We start from the raw sequence: 20,618 nt of genomic DNA, 5'->3' as shown, positions 1-20,618 counted from the left end.
GTGAAGTTGGTACACGTATTTGCTATAAACGTGACATGTAATATGGAGAGAGAACAAGGAGTGAGGACATCGGACGAACTCAGGAGTAAGGTGATAGGATTATATGCTGGCGGTTCCTCATTTCCAGAAATAAGTAGGAAAACCGGTCTGGCATTATCAACTTGTCACGGAATAGTCGGTAGTTTTGTGTCTAAGGGCAGTGTGGAAAAATCCTATCATACAACCAAACCTCGAACAAAAATAACTGATGAAGTTTTAAAATTCATAGAATACAAGAAAACAAGTAAGCCTTCGATTTACGCAAAGGAAATTCACGTAAAATTATTACAGGAAAATGTGTGTACGGCAGATAACGTGCCCAGCGTACGTACGATACAGGATGCTCTGAAAAACGAGTTGGGAATGAGTTACAAGTTACTCAGCATCATTCCGGCTGAAACAACAACTGCCCAGTATCAAACAAAACTTGACAACTTCCTGTCAACTGTTTTGATTTACAAAGCGCATCAATTGCATTTCTTTGATGAGGCGTCCGTTATTCGTACAGCAGGTCATCGTCGTCGAGGACATGCCTTTGTCGGGGAACCTGCAGTCGAAGTTCAAAAATATGCAAGTAACGCTACATACACCGTCAATTTATGCTCTGGTTTCTTTGGTGTTGATTATTTTAATGTCATTGACGGACCATCCAACGCTAATATAATGATTAATTTTTTTGGCGAAGCATTGGAGCAAACAAATTCGGTGGGAAATCCAGTGTTTCTCCCCGGAGATTGTGTCATTATGGACAACTGTGGTTTTCACCACCAACGTTTTGGGGAGGCGGTCCTCCGAAACATGCTGGCTAAGCACGGAGTTGAACTGATATTTTTGCCACCATATTCACCGGAACTCAACCCCGCAGAATTTATATTTAAAATGATTAGGGACGGAATGAAAAAAAAACTCAAGACTTTAGGTTTAAAGGTTTAAACATATTTTATTGTCAATTAAGTGAACAAAAGGATAAGGCACAAGTTATGTCAACTTATTGACGCCCTCTCCTAAATACAATATAATATCTATTGGCCTGGACAATATTAATGAAATATAACACATTATATACATGTATATATAGTACGAATGTATATCTTAAAATTACTCAAGACTTTCGTACGAATACACGGAATTTTCAGTGGTTAATTCCTTGACTAACATTCCCGACATGGTACTTTCAAAGTTGTTCTCAAATTGTGGTTATGTGTAAATTTTGGTAAAGTAAAGCATTGTAAACTTCCAAATTAGCAAGTTATTGTATGTTTGTAAAATCGGAAGCAAGGTCATGTCAAAGTCAACTACAATTTGTAACATTGTTTGTGGAGGCGGGGCTTATGAAGCAAGACTTGTCCAATCGCCTCGCGCGTACTATTCTCCCATTCACCCATTCAATAACCGGCTGTCGTGATCAAAGGAACTTTCTCCGTCTGTCTGGGTAGTAATGCACGTTTGCCTTTCGAGGTAAACCCGCGTCGACAGTAAAAGAAAAAATGTTTATCAAAATGCTAAAACCAAACTTAAATGCAGAATAAGTTTATTGAATGTGCAGTATTCCAGCAGCATGTATGTCTGTAACAATGTAACACAAAAGAAAACAAAAGAATCTATTGTTTAAATTCAATAGACCTATTGTTCGATTTCTATAGGCTATTGTTATAGACAATACATCAAAGGGAATATATTGTTATTGATTTAAATGTCAATTGTTATCGATTTGTAAAGGTATTGTTAGCGATAAGTATGGTCTATTGAATTTGTGGTGTTGGGGGCGGGGGGCACAGGTGTTCGAGGTCATTGACCGAGAATGTGGTCACTGGGACAGAAATAGCGTGTGAGGAAGGAAATAACATGTCTGATAACCGATCACAGGAAACGTCTTACAACACTGGACGGGGACATTGAACAGGAACATAGCACTACCCATGAAATATTGTTCATTTCCTGGTAACATTAACGTCATGTATCTTGCTTATGTGGAGATATGTGACCAATCACACAAATATGACGATCAGGAAGTGTTGGGAAAACATTTGGTGAACCTTATTAACAGTCACTGGTACCAAACAGACTATGTGAAGAAGACATTGATCGTGTTTGACCACATTGAATATGCATCAAAACCTTGTGTGTGTGGTGTTGGCGATTGCTCGGGTAAAAACATAATGACTGCTGAGATATGGATGAAAGAGACAGAATGAAAATTATAAATAGAATTATCGGATGGTAACAGACAATTATAAATAGATACCAGAGATCAAAATAACTTGTAAAATGTTCCGTGGAAATGTACAGAAAAAACTCCTACGTCACTTTGTGCCTATATAAACTCTCCAAAACAGCATACAAGACATTAGTTTGTCAGAAGATCACTGAAACCTCAACAGGCTCTACGAAATATACTACCAGCTCCAGTAGAAATGAAAAAAAAATGTCCGGAACTCAATCCTCACCAGTTCTAGTGCTTGCACCGTTGTTGAAGAAAAGGCATCACCCACGACGCAGAATACTTGATACAGAACCAGCTAAAACGTTGAGAAAGAAATTGTTCATCGACGAAAATGCCAGAGAAAGTTTCGATGCAGATGCAGAAGTGCTGTACATCACCGAATCTCCTGTCAAAAAAGTCAAGATAGATAAAGAGAGTCCTAGAATGGTGGACAAGACACACCATAACAATGACTTCTCCGTCAAACAGACAGAATCGAGTAGCAGAGTGTCCGGAAAGGACATTTGTCAGTTAGATATTGGAAACAGCCATTATGTTGTTGCCAATCATTTTCAAGGCAGGCATTGGGTTCATATTAGAGTCTATGAGAAAGGACAGAATAACTCCACGTATCCTACAAAATAAGGAATTGCCCTAGACTTAGAGAAATGGATGAAACTTATGACCTGGTATGCCGACGACGGGGATGATGCCATCAAGGGGTACGACGACAACAGGGACACAGACTTACACCTTCACCTTGGAGCCAATTACTTCGTCAGTGTAAAACAGGGATACCCAGACGTAGATATCAGACGATGGTTTCTACCAGAAAATGAAGAAAGCATCAAACCCACTCGCAAGGGAATAACATTGACATTTCGACAGTGGGAGAAAGTCAAGGACGGTATGCTCATTTTAAAAGATTTAATAGGAGCCGAACTTGATAACGTTAGATTCTGTGAATTGGTAGACGACCATCATAATCTGATTGATTCAGATCAATCCATTCAGATTCACTTCAATAGGGATGCTCCAATGCAGCAATTGTAATCCTAACGGAACTATGTATTGATGGAACGAATGTGGAGAAATGAACAGTATTTTTAATAGATATCAAATTCATGAAAGTGACATTGTTTTTGTACATTTGTAGTTAATGCTTAATTGTAAATGCTCATGGTGGATACCCTCTTGTCCAATTCATGACCATGCAGTAATTTTTAAGAGGAAATAAAAATAGTTTGGATGTCATTTGAATGCATTTGTTTTTTTTTATCATAAGTAGATTTGTTATGAGCAATCAATCATTTACAATGTTGTCATCAGAGGAGCAACAGTACTTGGAGAGTATTTGGTCTGAACCAAAGCATGCAGGGTCATTTAGCGGTCCATACAAATTATATCAGGTCGTTAAAAAAGATGGGAAGTTTAAGATCGGTCTGACACGTATCAGAGAGTTTTTATCTGGACAAGATGCATACACTTTACAAAGACATGTAAAAAGAAAGTTTAAAAAGAGACGTGTTATAGTGAATGGACTGGACAGTCAATGGGACGGTGACTTAATGGATGTCAGCAACCTATCAAAACACAATGACGGTATTCATCACATTTTAGTCCTACAGGACATCTTTTCACGATTCTTGTTCACGGTGCCATTAAAACGAAAAACGGCAGAAGAAATGGTAAATGGCTTGAAGACTGTTTTTGCTAAGGGGAGACAACCTTCACTGGCAAGATTTGACAAAGCTTTCAAAACAGTCCTTGTTCAGGATTATCTTAGGTCTATAAATGTGCACGTCATTTTCACAGAAAACACATCGACTAAGGCCAATTACGCTAAGCGGCGGATAAAAGACTAGGATGTTTAGAATGTTTACATTTAATAACTCTTACAGATACATCGATCGATTATAAGACATAACCGATAGTATCAACAACACACCGTATATACCCCTTGGCGGTATAACCCCTGCAGAGGTAAATAAAAACAATGAAGACGAAATCAGGTTAAACGCTTACTTAGTGAGAATGAAGACAAAATTGAAGCCTGAAATATCAAAAGAAAAAAAGACGAAATCGAAAAGAAAGAGAAAAAAAGCTATCTACAAACTCTTAATAAATGACAATATGAGGATAACCCATTTAAAACACACGTTTTTGCGAGAATACCAGCAAAAATGGACAAGAGAGGTGTTTAAAGTGTCAGGTAGATTTAAAAGACAAGATTTACCTATCTATAAAATCAAGGATTTCATGGACGAACCGGTATCTGGAACTTTTTATCAAGAGGAACTTCAGAAAGTAACGAAAGGAGAAGAAACCGTATGGAAAATTGACAAGATATTACAGGAAAGGAAGTCTAAGGGTGGACCGGAAGTTCTGGTGTCCTGGTTACATTGGCCCAAAAAATTCAATTCGTGGATAAAAAAGACCGATTTGCAATCGGTATAGAAGTGAGTAATACAATCTCTCAACGATACAACTATTTACTTAGGACAGTAGATAACTTTTTGACCAATGGGATTGATTGTAGAGTCATACAAATATTATCTGATACTCGGTTTATCTTCATTCAGAGAAGAAAGGAAGAAGAGTAATGATCTCCAGAACCAATTCGTTTGACAACGGTTTATTACCAGACACAAGTATGAACACATCATCAAGTGTCATATCCAGTTTGAATTCCGTGTACGAAAGGTACAATCTACACATAAAAGTCATCAAATGGGTTGGAGTATTTACTTTGGTTACCCTGACAACGACATCACTGGTAGTTACCGGAAGATTGGCAGGAGAATATGGAAAAGCAAACGAGTCCGACTGTATAAACATCGTAACAAATACCACGAACTGTGAAGTGAAGTTTCTACATCACCTATAGTAAATGCCACGCTGTGTAGTTACATCCGACAGTATGAGTTACCAGACGGCTATTATCTGTCTGTGTGTCAGTACCAAAGACGTGTAATAATTGATCTTAGACAATTCATCAGCGGTAAAGCATCCATTAGGGGTATTGCTTTGAACGTTCGACAGTGGAATTATTTACAACGTATAACTGGTCACATCAATAACTCGATTCGAAACATGGAACAGATATAACTTGATGATAAGGAAGACAACATGGTTTCGGCGTGTCATTTCAACATTTAAAATGTCCATAAAAGCCCTCACCACGTTAAAAAAAAATAGCATTACAATTCAAGATGAGCATACGAATGGTACTCAAGTCTACGGACAGTCTGTTGACACATACAGCTAACGTACCTTATGATTTCAGGGTTCACTTACCACGACTGCTGACATTAAGTGGTTACTGGTCGGTAGGTCTAACGGAAATAACAATAGAGCATTCAAAGTCATTGTCAGTCAACGATACAGAACTATTTGTGTACTCTAATTTGTGTGACGACACCATTGTCCGAGAGAGGGAATTACCCCTACTTAGGAGAGTATACATGGAGAACGAGGGTAATAAGGTGTTCCAAGCTCCTTACGAAGTACCTCTCAGAATCGGTCATGTTAGTGACGTTCATCTGTATATAAAGGACGACCACGGTCACTCTGCCATATTCATCACAGGTACCGTGACGTTGACACTACTCCTCAGACAGAATCAGTTTCATTAGTGACGAAATGATTGGATCTACGTACGTATCGGACCCTAGGATATGGAAATAATTTTATCAAAACATGATGAGTGGACAATTCGAACCATGGCGTTACCGAGGACGTCAGTTTGGTCGAGGAATAGCTGGGATGTACAGTAAGAAACCGTACATGATACCCGTGAACCCTCACGTGACACCCGAAAATGAAAACAAAACGGTCAACAGGTCTCGCCCACTGCCGCAGTAGAAGAGAGAGCCAAATCAGAAATGAGAGAGGCCATTAGATAGGACACCCCTAACGTGCCTGTAGGAAAAAATATAAACCGCAACAAAAACGTCACGTCTGTCAGTTCAAAGAGAGCTTTTCGAGGAGTGACAACGTCCAAACGACAGCCACCCGTGAAAAAGAGGAAACGTGTAGGAAAGAGTAAAGTGGAACAAGAGGGCAAACACATATTCAACAAATTATAACAGTGAAAAAAAACCATGGCTTTTTTGAGTGACAAACTTAAAAACATAGCACAGCCTGCTGAGCTATCTCTTTTCACGGTTCCACCTAACCAAGTTGCCATAGAAAAGATATATTTTTCTGAATGCAGACCCGTATCCTCATTTAGTTCTGATGATGCACCTATAGAAATATCTGTACCAGGTCAGGGTAGCGAGTACATGGATTTACGGAGATCAAGACTTTACTTCAAAGGGAGAATATTCAAGACTGACGGCAGTGCACTCGCTTCACAGGAAAAAAACGGCATTATCAACTTACCATTACAGAGCATATGGTCCCAAATAGATACCTACATGAATGGAAAATTGGTGTCGCTCAACACCAGTAATTACCCATGGAAGGCCTATCTTAAGGTTCTGTTATCCAGTGGAGAGGACGTGACACAGTCCCAACTTCAATCTCAACTGTACTACCAGGACGGTTACGACATAGATGATCCCGATGCTGCTACAGGATCAAACGTTGGTTTGATATACAGATACGACTTCACTCAGAAAATTCGGGTATTTGACATTGAGGGACCGTTGTACGAAGATATATTTAGATTGGACAAGTACCTCGTTAACGGAGTCGATTTACATCTAAAACTATTTCGTAACAGAGCTCCTTTTGTGGTGATGAGAGGAGAAGCCAGTCCAGCGTACAAGTTTGAAATACTGGATGTGTCCTTCAAAGCTTGCATGGTCAGGGTAGACAGTGGTGTTCTCATCAATCATGCCGAAATACTCAAGGACGTCACGGCCAAGTATCCTCTAACGAGAACGGAGGTAAAGATGAACACGTGTCCTTCGGGATCGGGATCGTTCATCTGGCAGAACGTTTGGTCAAACAATCTACCTACAAAAGTGTATTTTGCTTTCGTTAAGCAGACGGCCATGAATGGAGATTATACTACAAATCCGTTCAAGTTCCTGAACTGTGCACAGGAAATCGGTCTTTACGTCAATGGAGAAAGCATACCCGCTCGTCCTATCAAAATGGACGTTGCAATTGGCGACAACAGAAATTACGTCACTCCTTTCGTCAACCTGTTCGAAGTCGCAGAGAAATGGAATGATGATTCGGGACTTACGATCACTAGAGAAAACATTAATCAAGGATTTACGGTTTATGGTTTCACTCTAACACCTAGTGGACTTGAGGAAGAATATATAAACCTGGTCAGACAGGGCAGTGTCAGACTCGAGGTGAAGTTTGCGAGCAACACCGCAGAGATTCTAAATTGTGTAGCTGATGCAGAATTTCCAGCTCTCATAGAAATCGACCAGTCCAGAGACATAAAATACACCCAGGTATGAACACGGAACAGCTTAGGTGCGCCCTAACGGAAATGAAACTCTCCGTCAATCACAGGGTTTGTTCGAGTGACACTTTATCTCGTGACGTCACGTATCCGTCTATCATCGTCTGTAACACGGATCCCGCTCACCTACCAGGAACACACTGGGTGGTGTTCTAGCTTCAGAGTCCTACGCATGCAGAATTCAATGACAGTCTAGGAAAACTGCCGGGACATTACAGTGAACACTTTGACCATTTCTTAAAGAAAAATTCAACTTCCTGTTTGTACAATAACGTTAGAGTTCAAAGTAAATCGTCAGTAACCTGTGGATATCACGTTTTGTTTTATATCTTGATGAAATGTAAAAATGCATCGATGTTGGATATTGTACATATGTTGAAACAATGTAATTCGTCGTCAGACACATATGTATATGAATATGTAGTCCATAACTTCAAATGTGTGTAAATAAAATAGTGTGTAGTCAAATCATTTGTGTATGTTGTTTTCTATATAAGATGATGAGATTTGTGTAGATTACTCAGTTAAAGTTCGATTTATGAGAAGGATACATCATGTCTTTAGACACGCACTGGTGGGAAACGAGATCCCTATTACCCTTTAAATCCCCAACAACTATACTGATATCCGGGGCTACGATGTCCGGAAAGACTTATCTGACCTTCGATATTTTAAAACAAGCTTCGGGCATGTTGGAAGAAAACCCTACACAAATAGTGTTTGCACACAGGGAATATCAGCCGTTACTAGAACAGATGGAAAAGGATATACCAGGTCTAATTTTACACCAAGGACTGCCTTCCAGGGAAGAGATACATGAATGGAGTCAGGGAAGTGACCATACCGTTCTCGTTTTGGACGACATGATGAAAACGAGGACTCTCTACACTTATTTTGTGTAAGGGCTCACTACAGACGGGTGGCGGTGATGTTTCTCACACAAAATCTATACATGCCCGGAAAGTATGCCAGAACCATATCGCTAAATTGTCAATACGTACTGTTATTTAGAAACGTCAGAGAGGGTCGTCAAATAGTAACATCTGGATGTGAGGTATTTCCAGGGAAAAGTAGTTTCTTTAAACAGACATATGACAAAGCGAAGAGTATTTCCCCCTATAGTTATTTACTAGTAGATTTCTGTCCTTCGTCCGAAAATAAATACCGATTGCGCACGCGCATACTACCCAATCAGGGTACCATCGTTTATTTACCAAAATGATAAATATCAAACATATATAATAAATCTGTCAGTCAAAATGAGTTGTTCAATGAGAGCGCACGCCTGTTATCTACAATTATTGTACCAGACAGGCGTTAAACAAAGAAAGGTATTTCCACGGCAATAACATTTTAAAATGGAATTCTCGAGGTGAATTGATATACAAAGGAGACAAAATAGAAGATTCACACATCACGGATCACATTAGGAACGCCGTGACCATCCGCACAACTCCGAGTCCCCGTGGATATAAACAATTTTACAGTGGACTGAGAGAACTACATACGCCAATTTCATTCATTGTTAACAAAGACCGTAAACCACTCCTATCGGACGACACCTCTCAAATTCAACTTGGTCATGGATATTTAGTCAAAAGACGTACAAACGGTGCTCCACCGGGTGAATTAGCGTCAAAGAAAACTAAAAAGACAGGCATAAAATGGATTGAATTTTAATAATCACAATTGTATATACATTGAAAATAAAATATGTACAAATGTATGTTTTATATCTTTTTAAGTTTCATATATTGACTTAGTATATATTTATACTCTCTAACAAAAAAATACAAGGAGAGTATGGTAACAGGCCATTGTCATAGATATCATACACACATTGGAATTACTGGATTCACTGGTTTTACTGTTACGAAAACACACATAAAAACATGTCAATGCAAATAATACTACGTTGAGTTATACAAAAACTTCACACGAACGAAAAAGTAATAAACCATTGTCGAAAAATCGAGTCATGACATTTAGAGTTATACCAATTTTGATATGATACATATATAAAATAAAGAAGGTTATTTTTAAAAATGATTCATCACACTTACAAGTGCTTAATGTTTTGTTCACGAATCAAAAATGATTTGTTTTCTGTAACAAAAACGAGTCACGAACGACATTTGTTTCATAAGGTTCAATAAAAATGTTACGTGAAGAAAATATGAAACAACTTGCAAAACAAATAATAAACTCATAAACAGTACTAACGTTGCTAATATAAAATAAAGAAGCTTAATTTATAAAACGTTACACACGTGTTACAGAGGCGTTTGATATTTCTTACGAATGATCAAAAATGCAAACGTTTCGTCATCACAAAACCAATCTAAGAACAAAAAAAGTTAAAAAATGGTGATACAAAAACCTGTCATAAAAAAAAAATGAAGAAAAAAAAAAGGTTCAATACTTTCATGAAATATATATCACAGCCATGCCTTAACCATCATCTCATATATCTTTGTTCTCAATATCCGTAGGGTAAAGTGTCAAAAGTGTCCCAACAGACCACGCGCTTACTATAAACGATTTTATAGCGGTTTTTTTCCACGGTCGAATATATTTTTCGTTTCCTTTTTTCCCTCGTTATTTTATGAGGGTTTACTACAGAAATTGAACAAGGTGTATCTTCTTCAGAAGGAGGCACAATCAATTTCAGCAGGGATTCAAAGTTAAGTTGTAGTGAATTTGTATAATTTAGTATAAAGCCACAAATTTTACATGTCTGTTTCCCCTTTGCCGTCTTGTATGTGTATTGTTTAGGTCATCCGGAGACAAAATGAACAATATGATCATTGCCATCGAGTTCGCTTGTTAACTGACCAAGATAGTCACCAATGTCAAGACCAAGGTCCAGGTCACCTGGTCGACTTATAAATATTACACTATCTGTATCGTAATATCATACCCTCTCCCCTAAAATTTCTAATACCCCGTACAGTTTGAGTCGTGCCCAACATGTTGTCATCGTTGCGACAAATATATTGGTCTGGGAACTTTCACGAACAAAATTTTCATCGTTTTCCCATGTCACTTGTGTTGTCGGTGACGATGTGAAAGTCTTTCAGAATCTTCCCAGGTTCCGAAATACAACGAAAGAATTTGTCTGCCTCGAATTCGTGGAAAAAAGAAGTTTGAGGCATGTTTAGTCTCTGGCCAAATTTACCCCAAAATGAGTTTAAAAGTAATTTAGCTAAAGACCTCAGTGCCTTATTTTTACGTATTGTATCAACGTTCAGGCGAATGCCTTCTCGTTGAAAGTACTGCTCTATATAAATAGTAGCGTCGTCTTCACTTTTTACCCAAGCTGGCCAATCACTGGATTCCTGCTTAATCTTTAAAAATAAATTGATGTAGTCTCCAAATCAACCGCCCCCCCCCCCCCCCCCCCTGATAGGATCGTACTGAATTGTCTCTTCGAAATGGTAGACCTCATACATTTTCAAAATTGTGTAACCCATTTCCACGGCTTTTATCAATTCAACTGTACACCAGTACCGATATGGGCCCTCGCTTTGTCGTCACAACGACAAGGTCCCTGATAATTACTTTGTTTCCCTGCACAAGTACGACAAAGAGCAAATGTCAATTTGCCATTGATTTTTTGTGGGAGTACGGGATGATACAACTGTCTAGGGGGCAATATTCAATATTCTAACTTTGGCTATGCCAAAGTAGTTATCAATGGACTTGAAATCCTTTGTAATGATGATAGGATGTTTTAGAGGGTATTTGCCATATTTCTTTACATAGGGATATAATGAGGTAAAATCTAGGTAATGCATTTTTTCTCCTTCTTTCACTTTGTAATGCAATTTCGTAGCGTTCGTCCTACCCCCTAAAAAAGAGTCTCGGGGGTCGAGTTTCTCCTCTAAATCGAGATTATCGACAAACCGTCTGATATGCTCGTGGCTTTTGAGCATTTCTTTGAAGTCGTGTTCCCATATGCAGACATAGTTCAAACCCTGAGATTTTATGTACTTCTCTTTCTTTTTAGTTAGAACGAACAATTCACTCAGTGACTGCTTCGTTCTTTCTAATTTGATTTTGTGTCTGTTTTTAGGAAAACAGGTTGTACAACCATGCCAGAAACATCCTAAATATTCGTAAACAGTACCCCCAGGTTGAACCCTATTATTGTCGTCAATAGAACCCGTGTACCCATCTGCACGATAACCTGAGCCTGAAATTATCACTTCACCTCCATTGAGGGCATGACGAATGTGTTTGGGGTGACCTATTCTACGTCCATGTTCCATGCACCACTCTAACAAGCGAATCGAATCCATGCTGAAATTGTTGCGTTTAACGTAACCACATGCAGGTATCTGTGCAAGGGGAGAACTCACAAATCTCGACTCTTCTATAATAAAGTCGCCTTTTTGTAATAGCATCTGGTCAGTCGACTTGTCTTTTATATACACTTTCATCTCTCCGTCCTGTTTCGTGGCCGGTAACCATTCTGTAACGTCCTTGTCCTTTCTTAATTTAACCTCCCATGTCTCTTTTAAGAACTTTGTTCGGTATACTCTTGAGCAGACGCCAGCAATAATGATGTCATTAAAGGGATCTACTCCACCACTGTGACCCGATTCTTCTAAAGTCTCCCCTTCCGTCCCAGACCCCGTAATGTCTAACAGAATGTTCCTAAATGTCAAACACGCCTTTCGTAATATGTCGACATCGCTACGACAATACTCTACTATCTCTTTCTTAAAATCAAATATATGACCATTTTCCGTTTTTTCTTTGTGCCATTTCATGAATTTTTCACGTTCTTCAACTGACATGGAATTGCACCCATAATAATGTGCGTCAGGGTAGACACCACAGTAATTTTGATTTACCTCCTTGTTAAAGAAATGAGGAAAATAACCTTTGGTCAACTCTGTTAACGTGAAAGCGTCGGGTAATTATGACAATTTCATTGGTAGAAAGTTGACAGAATCAAGGACCCTTATGTTAAGCCCTCTTCCTATAGTCATGGACATTATTTTCGAACCCGCATAAATGATATTCTCTGGTCGTAAGGAATTATCTATCGGGTATTCCAATAAGAAATACCCATCACACCCCTTCATATTATAAGCCATGACTGTAATTTTTTTGTGACTTTCGCTGAAAAGCCATTTGCAAAAACTCTGCACTAGTCTCACTGCCTCTAAATATGATTTCCCTGAAACCACACGTCCCTTCACAAGGATTCATTTCAAATCATTTTTCATTTCTATTATAGGCACTACATTTCAGACACCTTGTTCCACATCCTTTACATTTAGTATTAGGTCTTATGTCATAATTGTCAATACAAAGTTCACATATAGTGTGGGCGATCACCAAGTTTGGTGTATGTTGGTTTTTACTACAGTAGCTCTGGTTACAATTCGAGCAGCGCAAACAAGCTTGACAAGGGTCTTTGTCGTCACTACATACTTAAAGTCGGGGTCACGTAGAAAAGAGTAACCACGCTTACATGTTATGATGTCGTCTGATTGGCTGCATTCGAAATCGAAAAAAAATGTATCTAGACCTTTCTTTACATGAGTCTAATGCTCTAACATAGCAGATATGATTGGAATCTACGTACTCGTTACACCCCTTACACAGATATTCACCACACCTATGCTGTTCCGGTTTCCGTTTCAATGTGTTCATTACGTGTACAAATTGTACATTTCCAATATAAATCACAATTCGACATTGATTCCGAATTATTTTTCCTTTTTTGCTTTTCGAGATGACGATGAAGGCATGCAGGTGAATTGCATGTCATATGACACCCACGACAGCTGACAAAACCAATTTTGTCTTGATCATCATCGGGGCAACCCTTTGACACGCACACAATGCAGCTTATTGCACATTGGTGTTTAGTTTGGTAAGCTTTCAGATAATTTTCGCAAAACTTGGATTTTCCAAAAAAGCCTTGAATATTCGAAATGGCGAAATGGCATGGAAATGACAATCATTTACAAAGTAAATGTATATCCTTTGCTTCTGACTGTCTTCATGAGGTACCTTATAGAATTGGTTCCCCATGGAAGCAGAAACAACCAAAACATCTACATTAAAATACTATTCAAATACTTGTATGTCGTTCAGAGTAAGTTGTCCTTTGTTCGCAGCATGTCTTGTGTTTATCAAAAGCCATAAAATTAAGTAAATCCAGTTTATTTTTGCATTGGTGTGGACTTTTCATTTGCTTGAAATACCATAAAGGACAGGTTTTATATTTTAAAATCAACTCCTCTAGAGATATTCTGGGATCATTATCATATTGGGTCAGTTTTTGCCATTCTTCAGTTTCAACTTTATTTGCGCTAAGGAATGCCATGATGATCGCTCTTGACAAACAAGAATTGTCAGTACTGATAATTTATATTATAGAACGTTTCCGTTTAATAGAACTGTTATCTCCCGAAAGAGATGTTATGGGTTACCCCTCTCTCCCTTGGGTAGTTCCATGGTACCTACATCTGACCAGAAACTCTCATTTAACGAAAGTTCTTCATGACTATTGAGAACTTTTTCGACCTGTTCTATGACGTCACGACCATTGAGTCTATCGAGAGGTCTAAGAGGCACCACAATGGGATTGACCAATCCATTGTGATGGATTAAAAGCCTTCCCAGGTCTGACCCTTGAAGACCTTCGGTAGCTCTAGCAATAACGTCAACAAACATAGTCTCTAATTTTTCGTACATATCTGATAATTTTTCCCCATCTTTACTTTTCTTAAATCTTACTTCATAATGGACGTCTTTAACATAATTTTTAAATGTTTTCTCTCTAATCTTAATGATATCATATCTTAATTTGTCATCTTCCCCTCCCCTCTGTAACACCTGTCTCGACACGGGTGACTGAATGTGACTGGATCCCGGCAATGGTGACTGAATGTGACTGGGTCCAGGCACTGGTGACTGAATGTGTCTGGGTCCAGGCACTGGTGACTGAATGTGACTGGATCCCGGCACTGGTGACTGACAACTGTTGACTGCATGCTCTAGGAAAAATCGTCTCCGTTTAGGAGATGGCTGTTCTATACAGCTTAGGGCACTAATATCTATGTGCGATCTGTCATGGAGGCAGTATTCATCATAGTCCATGAAATTTCCCCATGGGCAAAAGGAACACACATATTTCCTTTGCACCCCATTCATAAAATCAATATTAAAATGAGTGTTCTTGTGCTCCCTGTAGTCTTCATAGTCAACAAAAGTATGAAAGGCACACCAGGAGCAGATGAATTTGCTAGTCATCTGAAAATAAATAAATGTTTTCCTTCAAAATTCTACTCAAAGGGGCAAAACTCTTAGGATCTCATTGAGGTCTTAGGACGCATACCTTACACATGTGTACGAGCGTGTGTGACGAACGTTTACAAAATTGTTGTGAATGAAATGCCTTACACTCTCCAGACAGTGATACTTAACCGGTCAGAAGGACCTTTAAATCTCTGTACTTGATTCGCAAAGTCAGGTTAGCTTGATGGAATTCTCTGTACGTTTTCTTTTATACGACCTTTAATTAACTGAACTTGAATGGTGAAGTCAAGTGAGCTTAACAGTCATTCTATGTGCATTTGTTTCTTAATAATGAATGTTGTTGACTGCACTAACTATTCCACTGAACATTTTGGACCGATTGAAAAAAAGTGGGAAATTTGCTCGTTAAAGTTTTCCGGTTGACACTATCAGTAATATGTATGTGCTCTTCTTTCAGTGATTGTCCTTTTTGGTAAAGGTACGTCATGGACTGATAATATACGGGTCATTTTGACCCCCTCCCCAAATTAGAGTGACATGATCCTTCCCTATACATCATATTATCATGTATTTATTTAGTTGTGTGAATGTCCTCACTAATCAACGGAAAAATTAAGCTGATATCTCTGTTTATTGTTTCGTGTTGACCATAGGTTGTGTGCGTGATATAAGTGACATTTTTCTATTTACATCAGTGCTCGGTGGGAAGTGAGATACAATTGATACATCCTGCCTTCCCGTTGAAGCTGTCTTCTCCAATTAAAATCTTAATGAAAACAGATCTGTTTTCAGAGTTTTACAACTCCATTTGTTTATAAGCCTTGAAGGGTTGAGGTGACCTTAGACCTTTGCTTACCTCATTGTGATGCTATATTTGCTTGCTCTGTAATAATTACGTACTGCCCAAGTCCAGCTCTGGATAAAATACCAGGTCATTGTCGTTCTCTGTACACACAGCCTTAGTTGATAAATACATTGGTCCTGATAGTAGTATAAGTACCTCTGCAAGAACCTACAACTTCTTATTTAAATAATGTATTGGACACCTATCGAAAAAAAAGCCTTTGACTTTACCTAAACGTTTTCCGATGAACGAATAATCTTGCTTTCCTCTAAAAACTGGCAAAATGATTGGTTCAACATAATTCTATCAACTAACTTGTGACGATAATAAAATTAGAAACCCCTCTTCCTGTTGCTCCAGTCTTTAAGAAAAAATGGCGTCTCACAGCCAAATAACGGACACACAATTAATCAATGTCATGAGGGACTTTGGGGACTTGGAGAAATCAAGAAACTTTAACAGAAGTACTGACCCATTCGAAAAGTTTTTTAAGTAAGTATTTTTATTGTTTTTTTCCATCATTTAAACATTTTTAGCAAACAGAAATGAAAAGGAAACAATATATGTTACACTATTTAACATTGATCTCATTTCAAAATTCAATATGTTATGTCTTGATTTTATTTTCATTTTTAGTGATTCTATTACGTAGGATGACAGCATTGTCCAAATAGAAATAGTAGCGTCTACACCTAAAGATGGTGATATAATAGTAATCTCGAATCACGATGAATCACCAGAGACATACCAAAAGTAAGTAAAACGTTTGATGAATAATAATATCGATGAGGTATGATACATATGGTGCGCAATGAACAAGTGTTTTAGATCACCACATTGACGCAGTCTAAAAAACAGCACTTTTAAAAGACCTCATATATGTATGTGTGTATTCGATGCTTAAATATATTACATGTATGCTCGCACTCATGTCAGGTATACGTTAGTCAACACACGTGTAATATTTATTTCTGAATCACAATGACTTGAATATTACATGAGAATAAATTACAAAAAGTATAAATTACTATAGCAGACATGAAAGCCGCACATAACAAATATGTATATTCATCGTGTATTCAGCGTATAACCAATATGTTTCCAAGTTACTTAAAAGTTCATTTTGTTTTGGGTTTTTTTGTATGAAGATTCTACTTAACAGGAAAGAAGACCTGTTGAGTAAAAAAGGAGTCATTGATGAAGGAAAAAAGCATAATGAGGAAAGAAAGCTCTGTGAAGTTGAAAAGGAACTGAAACAACTCATGTATTTGCTGTAAAAAAACACTATTAACTTTACCTGTAAACAGAAGGATAATAAAAAAAAACACGTACCTTGATATTTTCTTGATTTGTTTTTTTTCTTATCGTCAACAGTAAATGATGAACTCGAATGATTTCAGCAGTAATTTGTGATGAATAAAAATGTTCAGTGAAAACACATAAAATGGAGTGTTGCTAAATCCGTCAATGCAAAGTCTAAGGTGAAATTTAGGAACCGTGTTCTTTCTTGACAAAGATGCAATGATGTGTACAACGTTTTATACAAATAATTTTATAATGGACACATGCTAGCTTATAATATCGTGCATAGTGCCATAGTAATAACATCAACATAAGCTGATTGGTGAACGTTTTTTTTTTTTTTTTTATTTGAATTCAAACCCAAAGGTCGTTATGAGTATTAAGTATTTCCATCCACAGTTCTATTTCAATCAAGTAGAAAAAGTAGGTTTTTTCCCTAGGGGTCACACGCTAAATTCAGCCCAGATACATGGTCTATTTTTGAAACGCCAGGTTTTTCCCTACTGACCGCATTTGTTTTCTCGGTCAATGACCTCTAACACCTGTGCGTCCCCCCAACAAAAATTCCATACCCCTATTCAAATCGATAACAATAGACAATTAAATCAATAACAATAGATTCCCTTTGATGTATTGTCTATAACAATAGCCTATAGAAATCGAACAATAGGTCTATTGAATTTAAACAATAGATTCTTTTGTTTTCTTTTGTGTTACATAGTTACAGACATACATGCTGCTTATTCCATCTGTTCCGACCTTGTTTATTACGTCACGCTATTGTTAACGTCATCACAATTGATGTCATCATACATTTCTAAGCAACGTACAAATAAACAAAAGTTCAGTCCGCCTGAAGAAGCCTGAGAGGGCAGAAAGGCCTTGAGACAATGCCTGTTTTTTGTTATTTTTTATACATACATCTTCGCAACAGATTTCAATTTCTTATATACTATATACATGTATATATATGGATATACAATTGATTAGGAGTCATCAGGCTCAGGTGTGTAAGTCATCACAACACCTGGTCAGTTTCTCATTTTTACAATTAGCCTTATAGGGGGTCTATTCAAAGCCTGTCCAATCTGTGTTCAGAATTCTTGATATGTTTACCTGTACCTCAATTAACACATTGAAACAAGTTTTTCAATTCAATTAGTGTATTACTTAAACGGTTTATCAGTACAAATACAGTGAATAAATGCAGTGAAAATATAGATAAATACATAAAAAAAAAAAAAATAAAGTTCAGACACACAGAGACAACACATACGCAACAGCAGTGCTAGTGTAGAGAGTGATTTTATTTTGAAATTAAATGCTATCGTCATTTGTTGCCGAGAATAATATTTTTTTCCTAAATTTGAAAGATCCTTATATGACCATAATATTTCCGGTTTCTAAAAGTTGTACAAATTTTCGCATACTGAGGTTTTCTATAGTAGTACGGTTTGATAAAACGTTCTTCCAATTCCCGATACAACATTCACTCCATCAGACACCATTTCACTGTCGTTTCTACGTGTTCGCGTCGTGTAGGATCCGCTTTTTATAAGAACCAGACAATTTATTCAGAAACGGTCGATTATTTGTGAGCATCAACCGTAGCATTTCCGTAGCATTACCCCAGCATTGTCGTAGCACTTCCGTAGCATTACCGTACCATTTCCGTAACACTTCCGTAGTATTACCGTAGCACTTCCGTAGCACTTCCGTACCGTTTGCGTTTAAGACGGAACAGCGAACGTACACGTGTCTGTATCATGTTTTCTGGACAATGTGAGCTTAATAGTACAAACAAAAATACAATATTAAGCGAACAATTAGTCGCTGACATCAGTACATTAGAACAGAATGTTAACATATGCAAAATATCTTTTTCGTTATCACAGATAGTGTTCCCAATGAGGTCTGGATCAGAGTCCCTTCTGATGATGAGATAACAGAAATAGTGAGACACATTGGTGAGACGTACTTCAACCTGTGTCTTGAGCTCGGGCTGTCACCGCCAGTTATAGAGCAACACGTACACGACCGACCGAACAACTTCCAGGAAATGATGGATGCCCTTCTTCGGTGCTGGAAAAACACATTCCAGCAGCAGGCAACAATAGGCAGGCTGTTGACAGCAATGGAAATGTGTGACATTGACTGGTATACAATTGCACAACACTTGTCAAGGAAAGTTCGGAGGATCAACTGACTTGTGATTGAATCAGTATACAACTATTACACATGATATATACTTTCAGAATGAAATTATTCTCTGAAATACTGAAAAAAGCACAAATCAGTTATAAATAATACCCATCTCACTAACGGAAGCTTAAATCAGTTAATCAAGACCCATTGATATTTATTCACAAATGGAATATTAAAATATTGTGTGATGTGCTGGAAAAAAATCAAAAGCGAAAAAAAAAATAAACAAACAAAAGGAAACAAAATGTATCCGCGATATAAAAAAGAAATCACGAAAAAGCGAGTACAAATCGTATCTCGAATTATGTTTTTTCTTTATCGTCTCATCGGAAACAATCTAAACAATCTTGCTTTTAGTTTGATTTTATTATTGTATAGTATAATGACACAGAAATGTAAATGTGAAATATGTATTTGTACCTTTTATCATTATCGCTGACTCATGAACCTGTTCTATGTGTTATTATTATGCGGTGGCTGGGTTATATATGGTTTATAGGGAACAACAAACCAATTGAAAAAATAAATAGATTTTTGAAAAAGCACTTGTGTATAGAAAGTTGAGCCAAGGATAAAATGTCTGGCAGCCACTGATTGGTCAGTATGTTATGAAGCGAGAAAATAGATATGTAGCCTGATAGGTAACAATCAATAGGAAATGTTGATATTATTTTATTAAGTCCGATTGATTTTTTCCCAAAAGTTCAGGTAATAATAATTAACAGGTAAACATTTAAGATTTTTGAGAATTTTTACTGCGAAATTCACCCATTTTCAAAATGGCTACCCTGGAGAAAATTTGAGCTGAAGGACCCAACTTTTTTTTTTTATTCGGGGTTATATCAGACCCTAAACTTTTGTTATCAACCATAATTGTCATATTGAATTCAAGAATTTGTGGGTGTGTGTCTGGATGTTCTGTTGTCACTACCCCGATTCGGTATTCGTTGATATGTTTGGTTGCTCTGTTGTCACTAACCCAGTTCAGTGTTTGGTGATATATCTGGTTGTTTTGTTGTCACTAGCCCAGTTCCGTGTCCTGTACGACTCTTTTATCTAACTTATGGCTCTAATCCTGATTTTTTTCTCGCCAGGCCTTTTTTTTCCTTCATTTTTTTTTTACAAAAAGTCCAGAAATTAGGGGGTGGAGGAGATAACATTGAATTATCTCCCCCTGATCTTTATTATATATCTTATTCTTTTTTATATTTCTGAGTAGCACGATATCTATACTCGGCTATTAACCAAAAGCCATCACTTTAAATTCAAAGCTTATCAAGATATTAAAATTAACATTTCAAAATTAATTCAAT

General features: G+C 37.5%; 1 protein-coding gene across 1 annotated transcript in view; it reads left to right on the top strand.

Annotated features, from left to right (window-relative positions):
• The window catches only part of LOC117326576, a 36,025-nt gene extending 16,143 nt beyond the window's left edge, over positions 1–19,882 (top strand). Inside the window, exon 9 of the mRNA XM_033883335.1 lies at positions 18,996–19,882. Coding sequence (XP_033739226.1) covers positions 18,996–19,306 — 311 coding nt within the window. The 3' untranslated portion in view covers positions 19,307–19,882. The remainder of the gene's footprint in view (positions 1–18,995) is intronic.
• Positions 19,883–20,618: the final 736 nt, after the last annotated feature.

This window comes from Pecten maximus, chromosome 4 (assembly GCF_902652985.1).
Source record: "Pecten maximus chromosome 4, xPecMax1.1, whole genome shotgun sequence".
In the NCBI taxonomy this organism is placed as follows: Eukaryota; Metazoa; Mollusca; class Bivalvia; order Pectinida; family Pectinidae; genus Pecten; species Pecten maximus.
This window is presented reverse-complemented; position numbering and strand designations above follow the sequence as displayed.